The sequence below is a fragment of the Lepus europaeus genome, chromosome 1 (assembly GCF_033115175.1).
Source record: "Lepus europaeus isolate LE1 chromosome 1, mLepTim1.pri, whole genome shotgun sequence".
Taxonomy (NCBI): Eukaryota; Metazoa; Chordata; class Mammalia; order Lagomorpha; family Leporidae; genus Lepus; species Lepus europaeus.
The window spans coordinates 113212344-113235853 of NC_084827.1; the positions used below are offsets into that span (position 1 = coordinate 113212344).

The following is a 23510-nucleotide window of genomic DNA, read 5'->3' on the forward strand; positions in this document are numbered from 1 at the left end:
TGAAAGACAAAACAATTTTCAGGGCTTTCAAAATTATTATTTTTTAAAATTAATAAAAGTTGTGAGATAGTGACAAATGAGTTCCTATATACCCCTTACCCATTTTCTCTATTAACATCTCATATTAGTTTGTCATAATTAATGAATCACACCCAGATTCTCCTGTTTTTTTTTGTTTCTACAAACTCCTTTCATTCCTCCAAACTCTCCAAGACTCTAGTAATCAATATTATGAATTCAGATTAGAAAAAAAAATTTTATTTTGACATTAGCAAAGAAAACACACTTGATCACATACAGAGCAGAATCAGCATGATTAATGGTTGGCTTTCCATCCAAAAAACTGAAATCAGATCGCCAAGAGATGACATTCAAAATGCTGAAAAATATTGTCAACCAGGAATTTTACGTGTATCAACGAAACTATCTTTCAAAAAATGAAGTGGGGCCAATATGATGGCGCAGTGGGGGTAAGCCACTGCTTGTGACACCAGAATCCCATAGTAGAGTGCCAGTTCAAGTTCTTCACTTCCAGTCCAGCTTCTTGCTAATGCACCTAGGAAGGCAGCAGAGGATGACTCAAGTGTAGGGACCTCTGCTACCCATGTGGGAGACCAGGATGGAGCTTCTGGCTCCTAGCCTTGGCCTGGCCTAGGCCTGGCTTGTTGCGGCCAGTTAGGGGAGTAAACCAGTATATGGAAGATCTCTGTCTCTTCCTTTCTGTCTGTCACTTTTGCCTTTCAAATGAAAAAGTAAATCTTAAAAAAAAAAAAAAAAAAAAAAAAAAAGAAAAGAAAAGAAAAGAAAAGAAAAAAAGGTAAAATAAAGGAAATCCCAAATAAAGATTGACAGAATTTGTTGGGGCCTGCGTTGTAGAGTGACGGGTAGAGCCTTCACCCACATGGAAGATCCAGAAGGAGCTTCTGACTTCTGGCTTTGGCCTGGCACAGCCCTGACATTTAGGGAGAGAGCCAGTGGATAGAAGAAGGATCCCTCCCTCTCTCCCTCTCTCCCTCCCCCTCTCCCTCCCTCTCTCTCTCTCTGTCCTTCCCTCCCTCCCTCCCTCCCTCTGCATAATTCTGACTTTGAAATGAATCTTTAAAAGAGAGAGAGAGAATTTGTTGTGAGCCAACATGCCATAAAGAAATACTAAACAGTTTCCTTCAAGCTGAAAGGAAATGATAAAAAATGATAATTGAAGTTAGCAACAAGAAACAAAGAACACAGGAAATGATAAACATATGGGGTAATATGAAAGATTCCTTAAATATACTTTTCTCATTTTCTCTAAAAAGGCATTAGATTTTGTAAAGCAACAATCATAACAAAGTTTTTAATATTAGGCAATATTGAATTCTGGGCAAAAACATTAAATTAATCCAAGAAGATATCTTTTAATAGTTGTTTTATAATTAAGATATTAAATATATCATCATATTCATAAAATAGAAACTGTAGAAAATACAAGGAGATTCACACTTGCTGCAGATGTTATTTAATGAATCTCATTCCATGACAGATTAGCTAAAACAAAGTCAGCAAGAGTATATGTTTTTGTGAATGTTTCACAGACCCTTGAAAAGAGAAGCATACTCTGTTTTTGAGGGGCAGAGTTTTATATATCTATCTACATGTATTTTACACAATTATGTATTTTTCATATATAACATATATATGAATATATTTACTAAAATATTTTAATGCTATACATGAATATGCATATACACATCTGCTATAAAGACAACAGATAACATTCTCAAGTTCCAAAATTATAGATAGTGCAGACAACGTTCTTGGACCATAATACAATAAAACTAGAAACAAACAAAAAACAAAATGTTCTTAGCATTTGAGTATAAAAACCAACTGTCTTTAACTGCTCAGGTTAAAAGAAAATCTCATTGGAAATTGAAAAATGTATAGAAAATAATTATCAAAGCTATATATCAGTATTAATGGAAAATAGTTAAAGCAGGGATTAGAGGCAAATTCATAGCCCTAAATACATGTAGTAATAAGAAAGAATGAAAGTGAATAAATGAAACTTTCAATCCAAGAAATTAGAATTTTTAAAATAACTCAAGTAATTCAGAAGGAAAGATTTCATAAAATAGAAGTTAAAGTTAGCCAGAATATAGAAAAGAAACCAGTGAATCCAATATATAAATCAGGAGTTTTTATGGATAAAAAGAATAAACGAGATGAATTGTTAACTAACTTTAAAAAGGGAGAAAGCTAAACATACAAAATAAAAATAAGAGAGGGAAGTAACCACAGATACAAAAATGAAAAGAATCACTTGAGACTGCTTAGGTCAGTTTCTGCAGATGAGCTTGAATAGCTGGATGAGATGGGTAATTCCTGTAGGGAAATACACTTTAGTGAAAGGACAGTCACAGGCGGGCAGGAATGCAGCGTCACCCACTAGTCCCTCGCAAGCCAGATGAAGGGACAGAGACTGTAGGCTCCCCTCAGCTGCTGTGAGACCTTCTTGAGAGACAGCAGTGAAATGGGCGGTGTGAGGCTCAGTCTTTGGGATGATTTGATGTTGATATACTCATTTGTCCATCTTTATTAATACGCAGTATCACTGATGCACATCCAGTTTCCTGAATGTGGTTTGGCTAACAGGCTTGCTGGCACTGTGGGTTCCTGCTAGAAGATTAACAGCACAGTGATAACCTCTCTGCCCATCCCACCCCAGCCTGAGGAGGGGACAAGAGATTGATTTTTTCAAAAAGAAATCTGTGATAAAAATACAAATTCACTCATCTGTATGTCTCTAGTTTTCCTCTTCCATAATTCTCTCCCTTCAAAAGGTTGCTAGGCAACCAGGTAGCGAAATCGCCAAAGTCTGTTTAAAAAGAAGACACACTTGCAACATCAGAAAAAGCAAATATGGGCTGCCTGACTGGGCCCCTGTTACGGACTGCTGGCACCTGCAGCATAATCCATTCTGTAGCATTATTGCAATTGATCTTGAGGCTGGTAAAAGCCATTGGCCACACTCTGTCCGGGTGCAGATTTCTGAACCACCCAGGTTGGGGGCGAGGGGAGAGGATTGTTGGACTGATGTTCTTTGCTGTTGTCAGAGGATGGATGTTTGTGGTTTGTGCTAGGGCTGGTCTTTCTGCTTGAGTCTGTGTAATTCCATTCATGCAGTAAACAGTTTCAATAAAATCCTCTAGGGGCTTGCTGTTATTAATGCCCAATTTTCCTTAGGAACTGCTGTTACATCTCCCCTGCATCCACCTGATTTTAAGTGGAGCCTGCCTGTCCGTGCTTCTGTGGGCACTGGCGTGTGCACTGTCTCTGGTGGCCCAGGCCCAGATTGCTCTAAGGAACTAACTACACAGCCTTCCTACCTGGTGTGTGTGCCAGGGTCTGCTCGTGGTGACAGGTGTTGATATTCAGCTGCTAATTTCCCCCATTAGAGACAATGTGGTAGGAGCTGATGATACAATCTGTTCATCTGAGGTCTGCCCTGATTTTTCCTGTCGAGAATGTACTGCTAACTTTATGGAAACAATAAAAGAAGGAATAGAAGGGCAATTTGCCCTTTTAAATGGTTCTGCTTTACTAGGAAAATAAATCCATAGCAGTCAATTTCTCTTTGTCTATTATAAATTTATTAACAGTGTGTTATAATTAGGTGCATGGCTTTGCCTTAGAGGACAAATGGTGCTTGGTGAACTGTGACATTGGTCTGATTGTGGTAAAATGACCCATTTGGTTTTGCCAGCTGTGACTTTGGAGGGAGCTGGATGGCAGAAAACACACAAAACTCAACAGATGAAAACATTCTCAGCGTATACTCCCTGTCACCACTGATCATCCTGCCTTTCAAACAAAATGTTCTTTGGATTTTCTTGGTAATCCAAGGAGTACTATGCTTCAGTTGTTTGGGTGTCAAAAGGTTTGCTGACTTATCCTATCAGGCCTGTACTCCCCAGGAATATAACATAAGTTGCTCTGGCAGAGTCAAAAGATGTTTTGACGTCTCATTAACCAAGAGTAATTCCCAGGTGGGGAAGCAGGATGGCGTAGTGGTTGCAGTTGTAAGCTTCAAAATCCAGCCTAGGTTTGAAGCCTGGCTACAGCTTTGCTAACTTCTGAACTCCTCTGGGCCTTGGTATCCTTTACCTACAAATGGAGAATTGTGTGTCTGCCTCACAGGGTTCACGTGAGGATTAAATGAGTGAATCCCTCGTATAGGACTTACACATGAGAAACTCCCAAGAAATGCACACTATTGTTACTCAGACTCCAGAAATAATACTGGGCTCTGCAGGAAAACATGGTCCAGGAAAGTCTTGGGTTCCTGACTGAGCCCAACAGAGCCAGGGGAAGAACCGTTACCAGCTCCTAGCCAGGCTGCTCCTATGTGAGTTAGTGGGAGGTTGAGGCCTAAAGGAAAAAGGAAGTCCCTTTGTGTGGCCATGATCCTGATGAGAGAGTTAGAAGCACATTGATTTTCATTGGTTCCCTTTCCTTCAGAAGTGGGGAGAAATATGAGCGACAGAGGACCAGAGGAGGGTAAACAGGTGCCATGCCCCTTGCTCAGCTCACACAAAGTTGGAACCTCAGGAACAAAAGCCACAAAGAGAATAAATCTGTGTTTGTCATCCTGTCCCCTCCCTGCTCCCCCTGCTGAATCTCTTTTTTGAAACAGTTCTTCTTGACTATCATTTATCCCAACAAATATTTTGACCAATCCAAGTTTATAATAGGATGCCTAGTAGAACATTCCTATTGCAGTAAAGAACTGGGTAGAAAGCAAGGAGTCTTAATGGGGGAAATTTCACGCCCCATGTACAAGACGCAGTCCTTAACTAAGGGAAGAGATTTCGACTATCTCCCCACTACCTCTCAAATAGATCCAGAAGTGCCTCTTATATCCGAGGAGGTTGGACTGAACCAGTTGATGTCAAAACTGGGTTTTTCAAGCTTCAAGTATTACAAGCCTGAAATTGAAACTTCTTGCTATCTGATGTTTTATCTTAAAAGGGTGGCGGGACATTGTAACACTCCTGTCCTTGCTCTGTTATCTCATTCTCTTCATTTCTGCACCAGGTTCCAGGTTGTGGCCTTTCTGTTCCCAGTCTGGCCCTCTGCTGTGCTCCCGGAGCTTGGTAAACGTCTCCTTTGCTACACGGCAGATGTTGAGCTTGGCCAGTAGAGGGCACTGGAAGGCCACCTCAGAAGGAAAGAATCCTTTTCCTGCTTTTAGGGTGTTTTTTTCCTTCTTGGTTCTCTGGCCTTTGTCTCCTCCCGGTATTTGTGACTCCCCTTAGTTCTCCCTCTCCAGCAGGATTTTTTTAGCACTGCTTCGGGCAGTTCCCAGTGAGGCACCTGCTAGGTGACCTCCTGGTTGCCAGCCCTGGTTTATCTCATCCCAGAATTGTCCACCGCCAAGTGACACAGTGATATCCTTTCCAGTGAGGCCTTGGGTTTGTGGCCAGGCCCTCTTTAAAATTTGCTGCTGCTTGGATCTGTGTCTCGACTCGAGGTAGTAGCTACTTCTAGTATCTACTGTCCCCGTATCCTTTAGGGTTCTCTTTAGTCCTCAGTATCTAATTCCCTATTGCAAGGTAATACATTTTTATATCAAATTTTCCCCGTTTGGGGGTGGGTATTTGGCCTAGTGATTCAGATGCCAATGAAGAAGCTCATGGCCCAGATCCCATATTGGAGTTGCTGGGTTCAGTACCCAGATTTGGCTCCTGACTCCAGCTTTTGCTAATGCAGGCTTTGTGAGGCGGACTTTGGTGAAGGCCCAAGTATTTGGGTCCCTACCACCTACATGGGAGACCTGATTTGAGTTCCTGGCTCCTGGTTTCAGTCCAGCCCAGCCCCTGCCATTGTGAGCGTTCAGGGAATGAACCTGCAGATGGAATCTCCATCTGTCTCTATGTCTCTCTGCCTCACAAGATAAAATTTTTTTTTTTATTCCCATCCAAATTACTGGTGTGGTTTCTGTTTTCTGCTTGGAAAGAGATGGATCCTAGAGAGTCAGAAGAATGTATGTAGCTGGTCAGCTTGGGGAGGAACTGGACATGCGTAACCCGGCTCATACCTTCTTCCTTTCTCTTGGGAGTCGGTCTCCCACTTGGTTGTTCCAGGCTGAGTAAGCCAGGTGGCCAGTGAGAGTTCAGTCCCAGCCAAGACTGGCAGCGTAACCCTGTCCCACTCTGCCTCTCAGTTTGAGAAAAGTCACTCCCGGTAGATAGTACTACACTCTCTCAATCCTGTCAGTCATAAGGTGGTATTTTAAACCCTGTTTTCTGTCTCATCTTATTCCTCATTAGTTCAGAACCCAACTAAGGAGAAGCCTTGCTTTTTGTTGTCTACTGCTCCTTTCCCTGTGATTTTCATATAAAACTTTTAAAAACAATTTACTACCGGAAAAAGTGGTTTGTGCATCAGGAAAGCACAGCTTGTGTAACCCATGGCCTTGCCCAGCCCCTGGCCCTCTCCCGCATCACTGTGATTCCCATCTATCACATACAAAGCATTTTTTTGTTTGTTTGTTTGTTTAAATGCTAATCTAATTGGAGAGTGAGTCTGTATCTCCAAAATGCTTGGATATATTTTAATGGTCATCTTCAAAGGATACAATTCCAAGGAATCCTTATAAACAGTCCCTAATTTTGATGATGAGAAAACATTTAGAGAAATACACAACATATTTGAAATGCATGTCTTTAAAATCATGCATTTAAAAAATCATGCATTTCAAAATGAATATGAAAAAGAACAGGTTTGTGATTTCCACTTTGTGCATGAAGGACCAACTAGGAAAAGGGTCATTTGCCAACCCTGGGGCAAGGTCTGTTTCCCTGACACATTGGATATTAACAGTTAGATTTGCTGGTGTTGCTGAGATCTTGATGAAGGAAGAAATTAAAGAACTGATGCCAGCAAATGACCACACTGGCTCACACAGCGAGCCACACGCCCGCTTGTCCCTCCGTCATTTCCACTGACATGGCATTTCTATTGTCTTTGACTTTCTCCTCCGCTCTGCACGCATGGCTGACTCCCACATATGTCCTGTGTGTTTTTCTTAAGGAGATTTCAGTAGAGGGAAAGGTACCCCAATGTGCTTAAGAGAGAAAAAGAATGTACAGTTCATGCAAACATTTTGAACTGTTGGGCTAGGGGCCTAGGGTGACTAGAGCTTGGTGACACCCTCCACCTTAAGCATAGGCTTAGAGTCATGATGCCTGCCAGAGGGAGCATTTTGTAATCTTGAGATTCTGAGGTGACTCTTGAAGCAGACTCATGGTAGCTGCAAAGCCAGAGGAAGTGAACACCTTGTCCCTGACAGAAAGTGATTCGGAATGGGTTTATTAGGAGCCATGATATTTGATATAGAAACTAAACATTTTAATTATTATAGCTTAATATTGCAAATAATGTTATTTAAGGGGCAGAATCAAATGGGTTGTTAAGAATCAGAATCAAAGAAACAAAAAATCTTGAAAGTTTTTTAAAAGATTTACTTACTTATTTGGAAGTCAGAGTTATACAGAGAGAGGAGAGATAGAGAGAGAGGGGGGGGTCTTCCATCCGTTGGTTCAATCCCCAATTGGCCGCAAAGGATGGAGCTGCGCCAATCCGAAGCCAGGAGCCAGGAGCTTCTTCTGGGTCTCCCATGTGGGTGCAGGGGTCCAAGGACTTGGGCCGTCTTCTACTGCTTTCCCAGGCCATAGCAGAGAGCTAGATCAGAAGTGGAGCAGCCAGGTCTTGAATCGGTGCCCATATGGGATGCCAGGGTGTTAACCCATTGTGCCACAGCGCCGGCCCCCAAAATCTTGGAATTAAGTACAAATCTTTGCTTTTCTCCTTACTGTCTTTGATATTTTCTTCCATTCTAGTAGAATAAAGCGTCACAGTGATTAACTGCAGAACCTGCCGCTAAAGTGGGGGACCCAAGACTAATGTGACTTCAGTGCATTTGTCTTTGCTTCCTTCTAGACACCTCCCCAACTGTGTTCTCACAGACTTCTCCCTCTCCTTCAAAGGATTGACTTTGATTGGCTGATGCTTCTCTGATGGATTTAGCACCTAGCGTGGATGTCTTTTCCAAACTGGACCAATCGCTCACATTTAGTGAGAGTGCAGTAGGTAGCAGTGTATGTAACACTGATTTCTGTGTCATTTTCCTATTTTCTGACTTCAAATATCTTCAACTATTTCTTTGTTTTTCAAATGTTTCCTCTTTGGCAGAATTACAGCATACATGTATTTTGAAAGGATGTTTGGGTCATATATGTGGAAGGCATTACCCAGAGATATCTACCACTAGAACTGGGTAGCAGATTATTGCAACTGGCATAATTGAAACCCAGAAGTAGGGGTTAAAGTTTGACACTGATGGAGTTAAAGAGCTCGAGATCACCATTCACAGTGTGTTCTATGGAGTTGTGACCCAGAGGGCACTACTTGCAACGCTTTGGGACTGTTTGCTGGTTGCTTCTTCTTTGGCTTTAGCTCCGTTGCTCTCTCTGCTCTGGAGTGTTCGCTGAGTCACTCCCAATAGATGAGGCCATCAGGATCTGTTCTCTGCATTTAAGTTACCAGGAAGATCTCAGGTGTTCAGGTACAAGAGCTGTTTGCTTCTTAAGAAATGCTGTAAGAGCTACAAAGCATGTAGGACACGTGGCATGTATAAAGCATTTCCGCCTTCTTTCTAGTAATAAGAGAAATAGAGGCAATGTAAATGTCCTCCAATAGGTGAATGGGTAAGCAAACTATGGAACACTCTCACTGTGGAATGCTATTTATGGATGAAGCAGACATGATATAATCTTTAAGTTTTATTACTGGGTGGAAAAAATAAGTACCAGGACATGCATGGGCAGTGTATAACCCCATTCTATTGCTCTAAACTATAAATATATTTTAAAATTTAATATATTATGAAACTTGCATATATTACATACTTACAACACAGAAAAAATAGTATATATTATGTAGGGTTATTTTTAGCAAAGGTAACAAATGCATATACAAAATCTGAAAGAGTACCAGCCAGCTGATGCAAGGAGGGATTCCTGGTTGGAGTGAAGAGGGATTCTGCTTTGTACTCTACCTTCCTCTATTAGCTTTTCAACACCATAACAAAATACCTGAGACAACTAACTTTATAAACAGAAAAGGGTTATGTAGCTCAAAGTCTTTGTAGGTTCAAGTCCAAGATCGAGCAGCTCCACCTGTCCGCCTCTGACGAGTGCTGCAGTGGTGAAGCGTGCCGTGCAGGCAGAGGAAGGGTCACGTGGTGATTCAGGAAGCAGGGAGGCTGTGTCTCACTCAGGCTTCATGGCCAACCCTCCAGCAGGAACTACCTACTGAGGACAAGCCCCCAGCGACTGCAGGGCTTCGCACTGGGCCCACCTCCCAGATGCCATAGTTGGGTACCATTAACTCATGGGTTTTGAAGGTTAAAAGCCTGTGAGATTTGGGAGCCAAATCTTGTTTAAATTGTAGCAGTTCCTGTATTGAGGACTTTTTACACTGAGATGGAATCATGTATTACAAATAAGTTCAAACATTTTTTAAATAATGAATTTTGAACAGGAAAGAGGCAACTAAGAAAATTAACTTCGGCTCGGCCTGGGGCATGATACTGAGGGAGGAGACATAGGCACTTGCCTAACTATTCAACTTCATTAATGGGCTCTACTAATTGTAATCAGAGTGGCAACTCTGGTGCTGTAGTTAATACTCTTAGAACAGTTAATTACACTCAAATGTCTTGCTTTATTGCCTTTATGAGTAAATAACTAGAATTCCTTTTGAACACATTCCTAAGTGTTTAACTTTATAACGATGATTAATTATTATACTTTGGTCTTTATGTCTTCCTCTCTGAATTCCCTGTTTCCCTCCCTAATACCCTCTTCCCCTTATGCCCTCTCAGTTAAGGGTCTGCCTAAAAATTCACAACTTCCAGGAAGCTTTTCTTAATTAACTCAGCCTCATTGAGAAATCTTTTATTCAGTGTCTCATTGGTGAATGCGTGTTCATCTTTGAGGACTTCATTTTGCACCTTCTTGAAGCATTGCTTGCTAATTGGTTTTCTGTCATTTTTTGCAGCTGTGTTCTCTTAATCCCTCTTTCAAAGCAGTAAACTTCTTGCTTGAGATAAAATTCAAAAAACAGTGAGATTATGGACAGTGGAGACCGAAATACCTGACTCTTCCAGTCTTTGCTGAATGTTTTTGAGAAAATTTCTTCTTTTTAAGCTGTGCTCCTGCTCCTCCCCATACACCCCATGAAGCTAGAATAATAATTCCTATTTACAGAATTGTTGTGATGTTCAGTTGATCTGTATGTGAAGCACTTGGCACACAGCATTGCTGTAGTTAGCACTCAACATGTGATAGTTATTGGTGTTCACCCCCTTCTAGCTCCAACCCACCAGGCATGATTGTATAGTGGTCCTGGCACCTGATGATGTCTATAATGTCTGCTTATTTGCTCATTTGGGTTAGATATGTACAGCGACTTGGGACATCTGGGCTTCAAAAGGAGAGAGGTAAGGCTTATGTTGTCAAATTCAAATCAAGTAAATTTTCTTGTTCCTCAAGCCCTGCCTGCTGTGAATAATTTAGTTGGCATTTGCTCACAACCAAAAGAGCTATTCTGTATTTGTCTAATTTTATGCTACTTTGAGAATGAGTGCCTTTTCTGTTGCTATAATGAATTGCCTAAGGCTAGGTAACTTGTAAAGAAAAGAGGTGTATTTTGGTCTGTGTTCTGCAAGGTCAAGGGCCTGCATCTGGTGGTTACCTTCTTGTTGGCAGGGCCCCCAGGTAATGTGGGGCCTCACATGACAAGAGGCGGGAAGCACATGTGTTTGTCCCTTCTTGTGTGCGTGTACATGTGTGTGTGTCTCTCTTTCTCCCCTTACAAAGCTACCAGGATTCAATCGTGAGGCCTCTACCCTGACAACCTTATCTAATTCTTCTCACCTCCAAAGGTCCATTCTCTAAACACCATGGTTACATTAAGTTCCTACGCTCTTAAAAACCTCACAATAAGTATTCAGTTTCAACATGTGCGCACTCTCAAGGGTTACCTAAACCCATATTCAGTCCGTAGCATGGATCAAGTCATATTTTGTCTTGGCATCATTTGTTGACTTATTTACAAATATGTAGGCAAGCGTGCATTCATTGATACAGTCACTTATTCAGCAATATTTTACTGAGTATTTCTTGCTAAGCACCATGGATAATATGAAGCATGGATAGGAGCCTGCAGGGTGGAAAAATTGGTGAAATTCCTCTAAATTGAAAGTATATAGTATGCAAAGGCCCTGAGACATGAAAGGACAGGCCCTCTGTTTTGGAAACTCTATGAGCAATGAAATATAGTGCTGTAGCATCAAGTGACATGAGGAAGTTGTTTGGGATCAAATTGGGTAAATAGGCCAGATCATTTGTATGTCCTTGAGAAGGGCTTGGGCATACTGGCATACTGCTGAATTTTGAGCAAGGAAATAACAAAGTCAGATTTGTGGGTTATAAAGAAATTCTAGCTACTTGGGTACAGGGTGGATTAGAGAGAATTGAGGAAGAGGGCAGGAGAAAAATAAGGAATTTATTAAATAGTCTGTATATGAGGTAGTGAGTGAAGTAGGATGTGAAAGAGGGGATCAGGTGACTACAGAGGGAGGCAGTAGAACTTAGAGGACTTGGTTCTGATTGGTATTAGTTTTCTCTTAAAAATGTTTATTCACTTTTATTATTTGAAAGGCAAAGTGATATATAAGTGTGTGGCAGGAGGAGAGAGAGGGAGAGGGAGACGCACACACACAGACATATTCCATCTGCTGGTTCACTTCCAAAATTCCTCCAACAGCCATGGTTGGGCCAGGCTGAAGCTGGGGGCCAGGAACTCCATCTGAGTCTCCCACCACATGAGTGGTAGCGACCCAAGTACTTCAGCCAACATCTGCTGCCTCTCAGGCACATTAGCAGGATCAGTGGTAGAGGTTTGACTCAATCCCAGGCCCTCTGACATTGGATTTGGAGGTTCCAAGTGGCTGCATACCCTGTTGTGCCATAACATCCACACTGATGTGTTAGTTTTGTATCACTGTTATAACAAATTACTGCTTATTTGTGACTTAAAACATGTAAATGTGGAGATTTAAGATGCCTGTTCAAAGCTCAGGCCTTAACATCCATGCTCCAGGAAGCAAGAGGGAGGAATAAGAAGGATGGCTTATCCCCTGTCTTTTAAAGAGACTTCCTAGAAATACTGTACAATTTTACTTAGCTATCACTGACCGGAATCCAGTCACATGACCACACATAGCTGTAAGAAACCCAGGGAATCGCAGCCATATGGCAGCCATATGCTGAAACAAAAGCAATAATGATCAACGCAAGAAGAATGGCATTTTGAGAGGCAGCTTTGCATCATGTTGTTTGATACTTTTTTTTTTAATTTCTGATAATTTCTGCTGCTTTCAGTTCCTTTACCTATTGAAGCTGATCAATCTATGTCTTTAGGAAGCAATCTGAATCAAGGTGAGAAGAAAGATCACGTTTATGAGTTTTAATTCAGGCATGTGAAACTGTAAATTCCTTCATTCGCTGTTTCCATTCATGGCTAGAAAAAAGTTCCTATCAAGTAAAAGTGACTTCACTTCTTTAAAATAGAATTACTTTGGGGTAAATGTTCAGTCATATTCAGTGCTCTTCCCTTCCCCCTTTTCCTACCTTTCCACCGGAAGGAGAAGGGTCTTCCTGCTGTTCCCTGGCACTTCAGGAGTTAGCTGTGTCCTTTGTCTCTTTCTGTGTCTTCACAAGACCCTTTTGGAGTCTGAGGCAGCTTTGACTGTTTGCTGTTTCCGGTGCCCATTGCAGAAGTTTGGCACAGAGGAAATAGCTAAAAATGTGACCGATGAGTTTATGAATGTACTTTCATTGCATTGCATAATTAATTCAAATGGTACCATAATGATCTGAAAATCCTGTACAATTAAATGCCTATTTCTCTAGAGCCCCTGGCACTGTGTTTATAGCTTTCTTCCAGTGCTAACAATCCTCAGCTTTCAGTCATAGTGGTTTGTGTGCTTGCCTTCCCCCTCATTACAGTGTCTGCTCCCTGAAGAACGTTCCAGATCCATGTGGCTCTCACAAGGTTCTGAGGAAGCTGGGAACATAGTAGGCCTCCAACCAAGAAAATGAGTAACTGCAGGAACAAGTAGCTGCTGGGCCTCGGTAATTTACTACCAATGAACGACTCCCACCAGGAAGACAAGAATGGATTGTATCAGAGCCATTTAGAACGAAATCAGAAAAGACAAGTTGATATTTTGCCTTTGATTGAACTCTTTTTTTAAGAAAAAAGTTGCTTTTGTTTTTCAGAAACCCACCACCCACTTTACTTCATCCGGAAATGTGGTGTGAGGAATTCAACCACTTTATTTCACAGTGAGTATTTCTCCCACTGATAACTGCTTCTCTAACAAGGCCTTGAACAGTGCTTAGAGAAACCTAAGTGGTGGGATTTTCTTGGCGCTAGAAGTGGGTATGCCTAATAGCATGTCGTGGTGTGATATTTGTTCCAGGAAATGGTAAATGGTTTCTCCGTGGGACCTGAAAAGTAAGGATTTCTATGTGACTCTTGGCTATAATATCAGTTTTTCTGATCATGTGGTTCACATTTATCTGAGAACCTACTCTGTCCTAGGGCAAATACTACCAACTTGTCTTGTTTAATGAGGATGACAGTCAACATCTAAAATTCAGATTCCCACACTAGGACCGGAGAGAAGACAGAAGCTAGCAACCTCACAACAGAGGTTTTATAGTTTAAACATTGGACTTAGCCCTAAAATCTGTGGTATGGGAACAAGGCTCCGGTTCCCATGATGGCTGAGCTAAGTAGGATCTCAGGCTTGGGGCGCCATGGTGAGGCAACATAATGAAGGCTCCAGGTATGGAAAATAAAATGAAAATCTGGCTGTGCTATACCTGGTGGAAGCTTTGTCACCAGGCAGGACTGAACAAGACTAAGACAGGAGCAGAACCAACAGTGACACCAATAGGGCGGCTCAGTGCCAGGATCCTGGGCATTTGGCCTGGATGCTGGCCAAAGATCACATTGGTCCCAAATCTGGGGAAGATGCTCCATCTGCCTGCCAGAGGGCGCTGCATGGCCCTAGCCAGGCCTGCTGCATTTTGAGGGCAGGAATCTAGACCAAGCATTGCCAATCAACCAGGGACAGAAACCAGGGAGATTTGCTTCACCATCTTATATATCAAACAAGATATTTCCAAGTCATTGAGAGGAAAAAGGAATTGACCAAAATCACTGAGAAACGGCAAGTGGGGAAGGGTTCACACATACGTTTCTATGCAGACTTATTTTCCACAAAGATATCAGGCAATGAAGCAACTGGGTTTCTTAATCTTCGTCCTTCATCAGCTGCAACACAGATCAACAATCCCTTATCCACAATTCCAAAATCCTAACCATTCTGGAAAATGAAAGTTCTTTTGTAGTTGAGTCATTTAGCCGCAGAACCTGACCTCAAGTGAACTGATCTGGTAGCAACATATGACCTGAACTGGTAGGAAGCTATTTATAGTCATTATTTATCTTAGTGTGAATATTCATGTGTTTTGCCACAGATATATTACCATTTGATTACAGTGTGCTGCCCCAGTTCCTTCTGGGGATGTTACATAATATATAGTAAATGTGCCAGTTTAGCTTTTAAAAATTTGATAGAATTCTGAATTCTAAACCTATTTGGTCCCAAGGAGTTTGTGTAAAGAACTGTGAACCTATAGTTCAGTTTCATTTCAAATGCAGTGGGGTTCAGGGCCCCTGAAATTGTTTGTTTATCCTATCTCTCCTGGACTTGTGCCATGTTCCTCAGGAAAATGGAGCAGATGAGAACTCAAAGAATTCTCTATAGACAGACTGTTGGAATGTGACCATGAAGTTCAGAACCAGAGGGTAGAGGACATTCCCTTGCCCCTAGCCCCACTCTGACATTTCTGCCCTGGCTGTAGAACGTACCAGGGGTGGCCATACTGAAAAGAACAACAGATACTTGGAGAATGGTTCTTGTTTACATAGAAGCAGAGGTAGACTCACTTCCTCAGGTTTGGAGCCAACGGAGGAGGCAGAGGAAGCTGGCAAGCTAAAGATACCTTGGTGACCTGGGATCACATTTCAGACCACCCTAAAGAGAAACGTGGCAGCTGAGATTCCAAGATGTTGCTGGCAAAGACTGCATCCAAAAATGTTTCATTTTTATTCCATTGCTGCACAGATACCCTTGATTGACCTTCTTTAAGCTACTGGCCTAAAAACAAACCATTGTATATTTGCTAACGCACCTTCACATTCCAAGCTCTCTTGATACTTCTAAAATCTGATTTGACACAGAAACTTTTGTAGACTTTTTGAAGAGTAATCTGTGTTCTCAAACCAAGCATAGTATCATTCTAATAGATTTGAGAAAAAAGATGCACATACACAATGCAAGTGTTGGGACTTCTGGGGGTTATATACAGTATAGAAATCCCTTTCTGCCTTTGCTAGTTCCTTATGGAAAACCTTATTTAATATCAGTGCAAATCTGCTTATGTTTTCCCCAACTCTGAAAATTCCAGATGCACACATTCTGAATCATATTGGGCTTGGAGAGGTCCTGGGCACCAGAATGGAGGACTAACCACAGAAAACGATGCCTTTGAATATGCATACTTTCAGGTGCAAAGCAAAAAACATTCTCGTTGGAACTGCAGGAGAGGAAGAGTTTGACAAGTTTCTTTGTTTCATACTCTGTCCATGTATTAGCTACCAGAAATAAGAAAAAGCGTCATGTTTATCTTTTTGCATCTGGCTTATTTCACTACGCATAACAATCTCCAGTTCCTCCATTTTGTTGAAAGGTCACAATTTCGTTGTTTTTTTTTTTTTTTAAGATTTATTTATTTATTTGAATGTCAGAGTTACACAGAGAGGGAAAGAGAGGCAGAGACAGAGAGAGAAGTCTTCTATCCACTGGTTCACTCCCCAACTGTCTGTTACAGCTGGAACTGCGCCAATCCAAAGCCAGGAGCTAGGAGCCTCCTCCAGGTCTCCCACACGGATGCATGGGCCCAAGGGGTTGGGCCATCTTCCACTGCTTTCCCAGGCCATAGCAGAGAGCTGCATCAGAAAAGGAGCAGCTGAGATTTGAACCAGCTTCCATATGGGATGCCGGCACTGCAGGCAGCGGCTTCACCGACTACACCACAGTGCCAGCCCCAGGATTTCATTTTTTTTTTTTATGGCTGAGTAGTATTCCATCATACACACACACACACACACACACACCACTTTTTTTTTAAAATCCAGTCATCACTTGATGGACACTTATGTTGATTCCAGATCTAAGCTACTGTGAATTAAGCTGCTATGAACATAGGAATACAGGTAACTCTTTCACATGCTAATTTCATTTCCCTTGGGTAAATTCCCACGAGTGGGCTAACTGGGTCATATTGTTCATCAATTTTTAGTTTCCTGAGGAATCTTCATTCTGTCTTCCATAGCGGTTGTACTAGTTTACATTCCCACCACCAGTGTATTAGGCTGCTTAATTCTCTACATCCTCACCAACATTTATTATTTTTTGATTTTTGAATGATAGCCATTCTAATCAAGATGAGCTAAAACCTCATTGTGCAAGCCAGCACTATGGTGCAGTAGGTTAAAGCCCTGAGCACCAGCATCCCATATGGGCACTGGTTTGAGTCCCAGCTGCTCTACTTCCAATCCAGCTCTCTGCTATGGCCTGGGAAAGCAGTAGAGGATGGCCCAAGTCCTCAGGCCCTTGCACCTATGTGGAAGACCTGGAGGAAGCACTTGGCTTCAGATCAGCTCAGCTCCAGCTGTTGCAGCCATTTGGGAAGTGAGCCAGCAGATAGAAGACCCCTCTCTCTGTTTCTACCTCTTTCTGTAACTCTGCCTCTCAAATAAATAAAATAAATCTTTAAAAATGCATTAATATGTAAGGTGCATTCTGCAAACACCTATCTTTTTTAAAAAAAGAAACTTTATTGTAGTTTTGATTTGCATTTCCCGGATGGCTAGTGATCCTGAGTATTTTTCATTTGTCTGTTGACCCTTTGTATTTCATCCTTTGAAAAATGCCTGTTCATGTACTTTGCCCATTTCTCAACTGGACTGTTTTTCTTGTTGAATTTTTTGAGGTCCTTATATATTTTGGATGTTACTCCTTTATCAGATACATAGTTTGCAAATATCTTCTCCCATTTTGTAGATTGTCTCTTCGTTGATTGTTTCATTTGCTGTGCAGAAATTTCTTAGCTTAATGTAAGCCCTTGTCTATTTTTGCTTTTATTATGTGTGCTTCTGGGCTCTTACCTGAGAGTCTTTGCCTAGGCCAGTGTGTTACATTGTTTCCCTTGTGTTTTCTACTAGTAATTTGTTGGTTTCAGATCTTAGGTTTCAATCCTTGATCCATTTCGAGGTAATTTTTGTATAGGGTATAAGATATAAGTCTTCTTTCAAACTTCAGCATTTGGAAATCCAGTTTTCCCAATACCATTTATTGAAGGGACTGTCATTTCTCCAGGGAGTGATTTTATATCTCACAACTTTGCTGAAATTCTCTTTTGAGTTCCAATTATCTCTCTATCCTTTTTACAAAAATATTTATTTATTTATTTGAAAGTCAGAGTTACAGAGAGAGGAGAAGAGAAAGAGAAGTGGGGGGAGAGAAAGAGAAAGAATCTCCTATCTGCTGGTTCACTCACTAGATGACTGCAGTGGCTGGTGCTGGGCCAGGCTGAAGCCAGGAGCTTCATCTAGGTCTCTCATGGGGATGCAGGGGCTCACGTATTTGGGCTATGTTCTGCTGCTTTCCAGGCACATTATCAGGGAGCTGGATTAGAAGTGGAACAGCTATGACTCAAACAGTCACCAATATGGGTTGCCAGCATTGTATGCAGCAGCTTTACCTGCTACACCATAATGCTGGCCCTCCGATAGTATCTTCGTTGAGTCTCTTGGTTCCCCTATATAAAGGATCATGTCATCTGCAAACAGGGTAATATGATTTCCTCCTTTCCAATTTGTACCCCTTTGGTTTCTTTTCTTGCCCAATTGCTCTGGCTAAAACTTCCAGAACTATATTGAATAATAATGGTGAGAGTGGGCATCTTTTTCTTGTTCAAGATCTTAGTGGAAATGCTTCCTGCTTTTCCCCATTCAATAAGATGCTGGTGTGGATTTGTTATATATTGCCTTGATTGTGTTGAGGTATGTTCCTTCTATACCCAATTTTTTCAGGTTTTTGTCATGAAAGGGTACTGCATTTTATCAAACATTTTCTCTGCATCTGTTAAGATGTTTATATGGTTTTTATTCATTTTGTTGATATAATATGTTTATTGATTTGCATATGTTGAACTACTCCTGCATCCCAAGGATAAATCCCACTTGTTCTATGAGGATGATCTTTTTATGTGTTGCTGGTTTGACTTGTTAGTATTTTTTTGAGGATTTCTTCATCTGTGTTCATCAGGGATATTAGTCTTCAGTCCCCTTTTTGTTGTTGTAGTATCTTTCTCTGGTTTGGGATTTAAGGTGATGCTGGCCTCATAGAATGAGTTTGGTATAATTCAACAGTGAAGCCATCTGTTCCTGAACTTTTCTTCATTGGGAAGGTCTTTATTACTAATTCTATCTCAGTCTTGGTTATGGGTATATCCAGGTTTTTCTATGTCTTCATGCCTCATTTTTGGTAAATTATATGTGTCTAGAAATCAGTATCTTCTAGATTTTCCAATGTGTTGGCATGTAAGATGTGTGTAATGATTCCTGATTTTTTTTTTTTTTTTTTTGACAGAGTGGACAGTGAGAGAGAGAGACAGAGAGAAAGGTCTTCCTTTTTGCTGTTGTTTCACCCTCCAATGGCCGCCACGGCTGGCGCGCTGCGGCCAGCGCACCTCGATGATCCAATGGCAGGAGCCAGGTGCTTCTCCTGGTCTCCCATGGGGTGCAGGGCCCAAGCACTTGGGCCATCCTCCACTGCCTTCCCGGGCCATAGCAGAGAGCTGGCCTGGAAGAGGGGCAACTGGGACAGAATCCGGCGCCCCGGCCGGGACTAGAACCCGGTGTGCTGGCGCCGCAAGGCAGAGGATTAGCCTAGTGAGCCGTGGTGCCGGCCCCTAATTATTCTTTTTCTGTAGTACTAGTTGTAACATCTCATTTTTCATCTCTGATTTTATTAATTTGGGACTTCTCTTTTTTTGGTTAATTGAGCCAATTATTTATTAATTTTGTTTATTTTTTCAAAAACCTGGCTCTTCATTTCACTGATCTTCTATGTAGTTTTTTGTTTGTTTGTATATTATTCCTTTCTTCTCTAATTTTTATCTTTTTCTCCTAATTTTGGATTTGGTCTGTTTTTGTTTTTCTGGATCCTTGTGATGCATTTTAGATCATTTATTTAATATCTTTCCAGTTTTTTGACGTAAGCACTAATTACTAAAAACTGTCCTCTTAGCACTGCTTTTGCTGTATCCTGTGAGTTTGGATATGTTGCATTTTCACTTTCATTAATTTCAAGAAATTTTTTTATTTCTCTTTTGATTTCTTCTATGACCTACTATTCATTGGGAGCATGTAGTTCAGTCTCCATGTGTTTATATATTTTCTAGGATTTTTTTGTTGTTAATTTCCACCCTTATCCATTGTGGTCAGGAAAGATACATGATATGATTTCAGTTTTTTTGAATTCGTTGAGATTTGTTTTATGGACTACTATATAATTTATCCTAAAGAATATTTCATGCATATATGAAAAGATTGTATGTTATGTAGCTGTAGGATGAAATGTTCTATAGAAATCTAAAAGGTCCGGTTGGTCTACAGCATAGATTAACTCTGTTGTTTCTTTGTTGATTTTTTGTCTGGTTGATCTGTCCATTGATGAAAATGGAGTGTTAAAGGTCCCCATTATTCTTGTATTGTAGCCTATGTCTCCCTTTAGATACATTAACATTTGTTTTATAAAACTGGGTGCCTACCCTTGGCTGCCGTTACTCAGCCTACCAAATACAATTTAGTCAAATGCTATTTTATTATTATATTTATTCAAATATCCACTCCAATATAAAGAATGACACTCACTGGGTTTGAAACATTTATTTAAAGAAAGAGCCTCGATTTGCTTTTACATTTACTTTGCTCATATTGGGAGGAATGGAAAGAAGGGTGGACGATTAGAACTCTTACTGTCAGCTTTGCGTTATTAGAGGGACTGCACATGGAAGGTGATTGGTAATTTCACGAAATGTTTTTAACAGGAATGCTTCAGATAATTGCTTCAATTTCTTTGTATCCTGAGCCACGGTGCGTTATGTTAACTGAACTGGTTCTCTAGGTTTTAAAACCTTTAATACTCTGTCCCCATGGGGCTGCAGAACCATAACAGAGATAATTCAGTAATTTTGGTCTTTCTTAGTCCATACTGGTCACTACTTACTGACCAACATGGCTTCTCATTGATAGTGTAAGGATCTGAACGGATTGATCTGTCTGCATGCGGTTCTGTATGTGTGTGTGTGTTTGTGCACATGCCCATTTATGCATGTATGCACAAGAGGGCCAGGGATGTGGGGAAACATGAGCCCTGGGATGCACCTTAATGTTTTTCAGATTTGCTTTCATTCTCCTTAATTTGGAGACAGAAGAGACAGAAGAGATTTTTTTAAAGGTCTAAAAGTCTAAAATCCTATTAGTAGACCTGTGTTGGGGTTTAAAAAAGAAAAAAAGAAACCGTCAGCCTGTTTGGTTCTGTGCCTTTGGTTGGTGGTGATAATTGACTCATTTATATGTGTTAGTTATGCATTTGTCAAAGCATGACTCCTGACAGCTTAGTTATGATAAATTAAAAGTGATGCTCACATAAATTCTGCACTGCTTTTTATCCATATGCTAGGACCCTGCCTGATGTTTTTTGTCACCTCTATAATGTATGGTTGGCTTTGTTGCAATTTCATTATCAGCCCTTTCCCCCTATGGCTAGAGCTATTTGCATAACAAGTTTATCTGGTTCAAATAGCAGCCAGACTTCTGCTTTGTCAGGAGGCTCCATTCAGAAGTAGCCTTTTGATAAGATAACAATAATTTTCATTTTATCAACTTTACCTTGGTCCTAACAGATGTCACTTTTTTCTTAGTTCAAACTAATTTCAGGTTTTTGGACTAAATAACACAAAATCTTAACCAAACACTAGCCAAAACATATTTGTGAGTAGTGCTTTCCATTTTGCCTTTAAAACATTTAGGGTTTTATTAGTTAGGAATTAGATTTAGAACTCCATCATCAGAAGTCTGATTGAGACAATAAAGATGGATTTCCTTTGGTCAAGGGGAAATCTACCAGGAGCATCATAGCTTTGGATTGAAATAGACACAGCTTTGGATTGAATGATAACTATATGGTCACCCACACATGAACTAATTTTTTGGAGTGTCTGGGTTGGACAGCAAGGGGGAGAAAAAGTAATATCTTTTCCTCACCCATTGCAAGGTTCATGGCTTGCACTCTTACAGTATAAGACAGATTAACAAGTGGACAGTATACAAATTTATTTTTTTTTAAATTTTGCATGGGGGCCAGCGCTGTGGTGTGGTGGGTGGGGCCGTCACCTGCAGCGCTGGCATCATATGTAGGTGCTGGTTTGAGTCCCAGCTGCTCCACTTCCTATCTGGCTCTCTGCTGTGGCATGGGGGAGAGGGGGGCAGTGGAGGATGGCCAAGCTCCTGGCTTCTGGCTTCACATCAGTGCAGCTCTAGCCATTGCAGCCAGCTGGGCAGTGGACCAGCGGATGAAAGACCCCCCCACACACACACCTCTCCTTCTCTCTCTGCCTTGCCTTTTCTCTCTCTGCCTTGCCTTCTCTATGTAGCTCAGACTTTCAAATAAATAAATAAATCTTTAAGAAAAAAATTTGCATGATCCAAAAAGACTTCAATTATTTTTATGCTTAGATTCTAGAAAGAATGGACAGAAGTACAATTGGACGGAAAGGGAGTATCACTAGTGGTAATGAACTGGGGGAACTTCGTGAGGCCCCTTTGTTCAGATTCTTCTGGGCCTTTCTGTATTATTTCTTTCCTCTAGTGTGTAAGACAGGACACTTGTCACATGAACATCTTCTAGAGACAGAGGGCGGGAAAAGACCACAGGGACCTTTTTGTTTCTTTTTCTTGTTTTCTTTCACCTTAAAAAACCAAGGTACGGAGGTTTCATATTTTGGGGTAGTGTTCCCTGTGCCCGATCAGTGGCTAGTGTGCCGTGTGTCTGTTTCCCATGAAGAGCATGGCTGCTGAGCCCTACCATTTAGTCCTGCAAGATAGAGACAGCCTTCCTATTGCCCCACATGACAGATGGACCCAAGCAGTTCATGGAATGTGAACAAGATGAGAGCACTCTGAGCTAGGAAACTGCTACAACCACGGGGCGTTTGCATATGTCTGTTCCTTACAAATCTAAACTCAGGCCTGCAACCTTTGCCTTGTCTGAAGGCCTGAAAATTGATAAGATTGCCCGCCTTGGGGTGATTGTTCCCTTGACATTGATTATGTTTCCCTCAAGGCAATGGGTCTCAATTCTTCATCCCTTTTCATTTTGTATTTCAAGAATGCTTGATTCCACAGGGCTTTCTGTGGTCAATAATAGCACACCTGCAATGATAAGTTTTCTAACTTACTGACAGGTTGTCTTGTTGGAGTCTCAGGATGCCATGCAGAGGGTTAATACTTTCTGGAGTAGAAAGATACAATAACCTTTATTTACATTACTTCATAAATTGGTAATTTTAATTAAAATGAGCAGCAGTATCCCCAGTGACACACTCTCCATTTTAGATTTATTTAGCCAATGATTAGCTATTATGGCTTCTTGAATTAATTAGCATCTCTTGAGCTACAGGGAATTAATGAATTAATAAAAACTCATGGAAAGCTCAAAATTTAAACAGAAAAAAAAATCCTAAGTTCAACTCTGCCCCCAAATTCTCCCCTCCCCTTTAACAAATATTGATCAATATAAATGTAACACAATTTCCTTCTCATTTTGAAAAATTGAAATTTGTTTTTCTTTTCACAAGGACAATAAATAAAGCTATGAGTTTCAAGGTGAGAGCTCACTGAAGAGAGTCTAATTTAGATTACCTAATAGATCATCTGCGGGCCTGATTTGATCTCACTTATACCCTACTTGTAACTCAGCTGATGTGCTCTGATATCCTGCTGTGAACCAAGAAGTGGCTCAGCGGGCTTTGCAATCTGAAGTGTAGGGCATGACTGTCCGCCCGCATGCACGTGGGAAGTCCTGTCTGCTAGGACAGAGGCTGTGCGAGAGAAGCGAGGACTGGGCCTCCTCCGGAATAAGAAGGTGGCACGGTGAAGTGGGCACTCCAGTCTCTGAGCAGCATGTTCTGCTGCTT

At 41.1% G+C, this 23510-nt stretch overlaps 1 protein-coding gene across 1 annotated transcript in view; it reads left to right on the forward strand.

Annotated features, from left to right (window-relative positions):
* The window catches only part of MYO3B (myosin IIIB), a 331588-nt gene that overhangs the window by 123491 nt on the left and 184587 nt on the right, over nt 1-23510 (forward strand). Inside the window, exon 8 of the mRNA XM_062196326.1 lies at nt 13389-13454. Coding sequence (XP_062052310.1) covers nt 13389-13454 — 66 coding nt within the window. The remainder of the gene's footprint in view (nt 1-13388; nt 13455-23510) is intronic.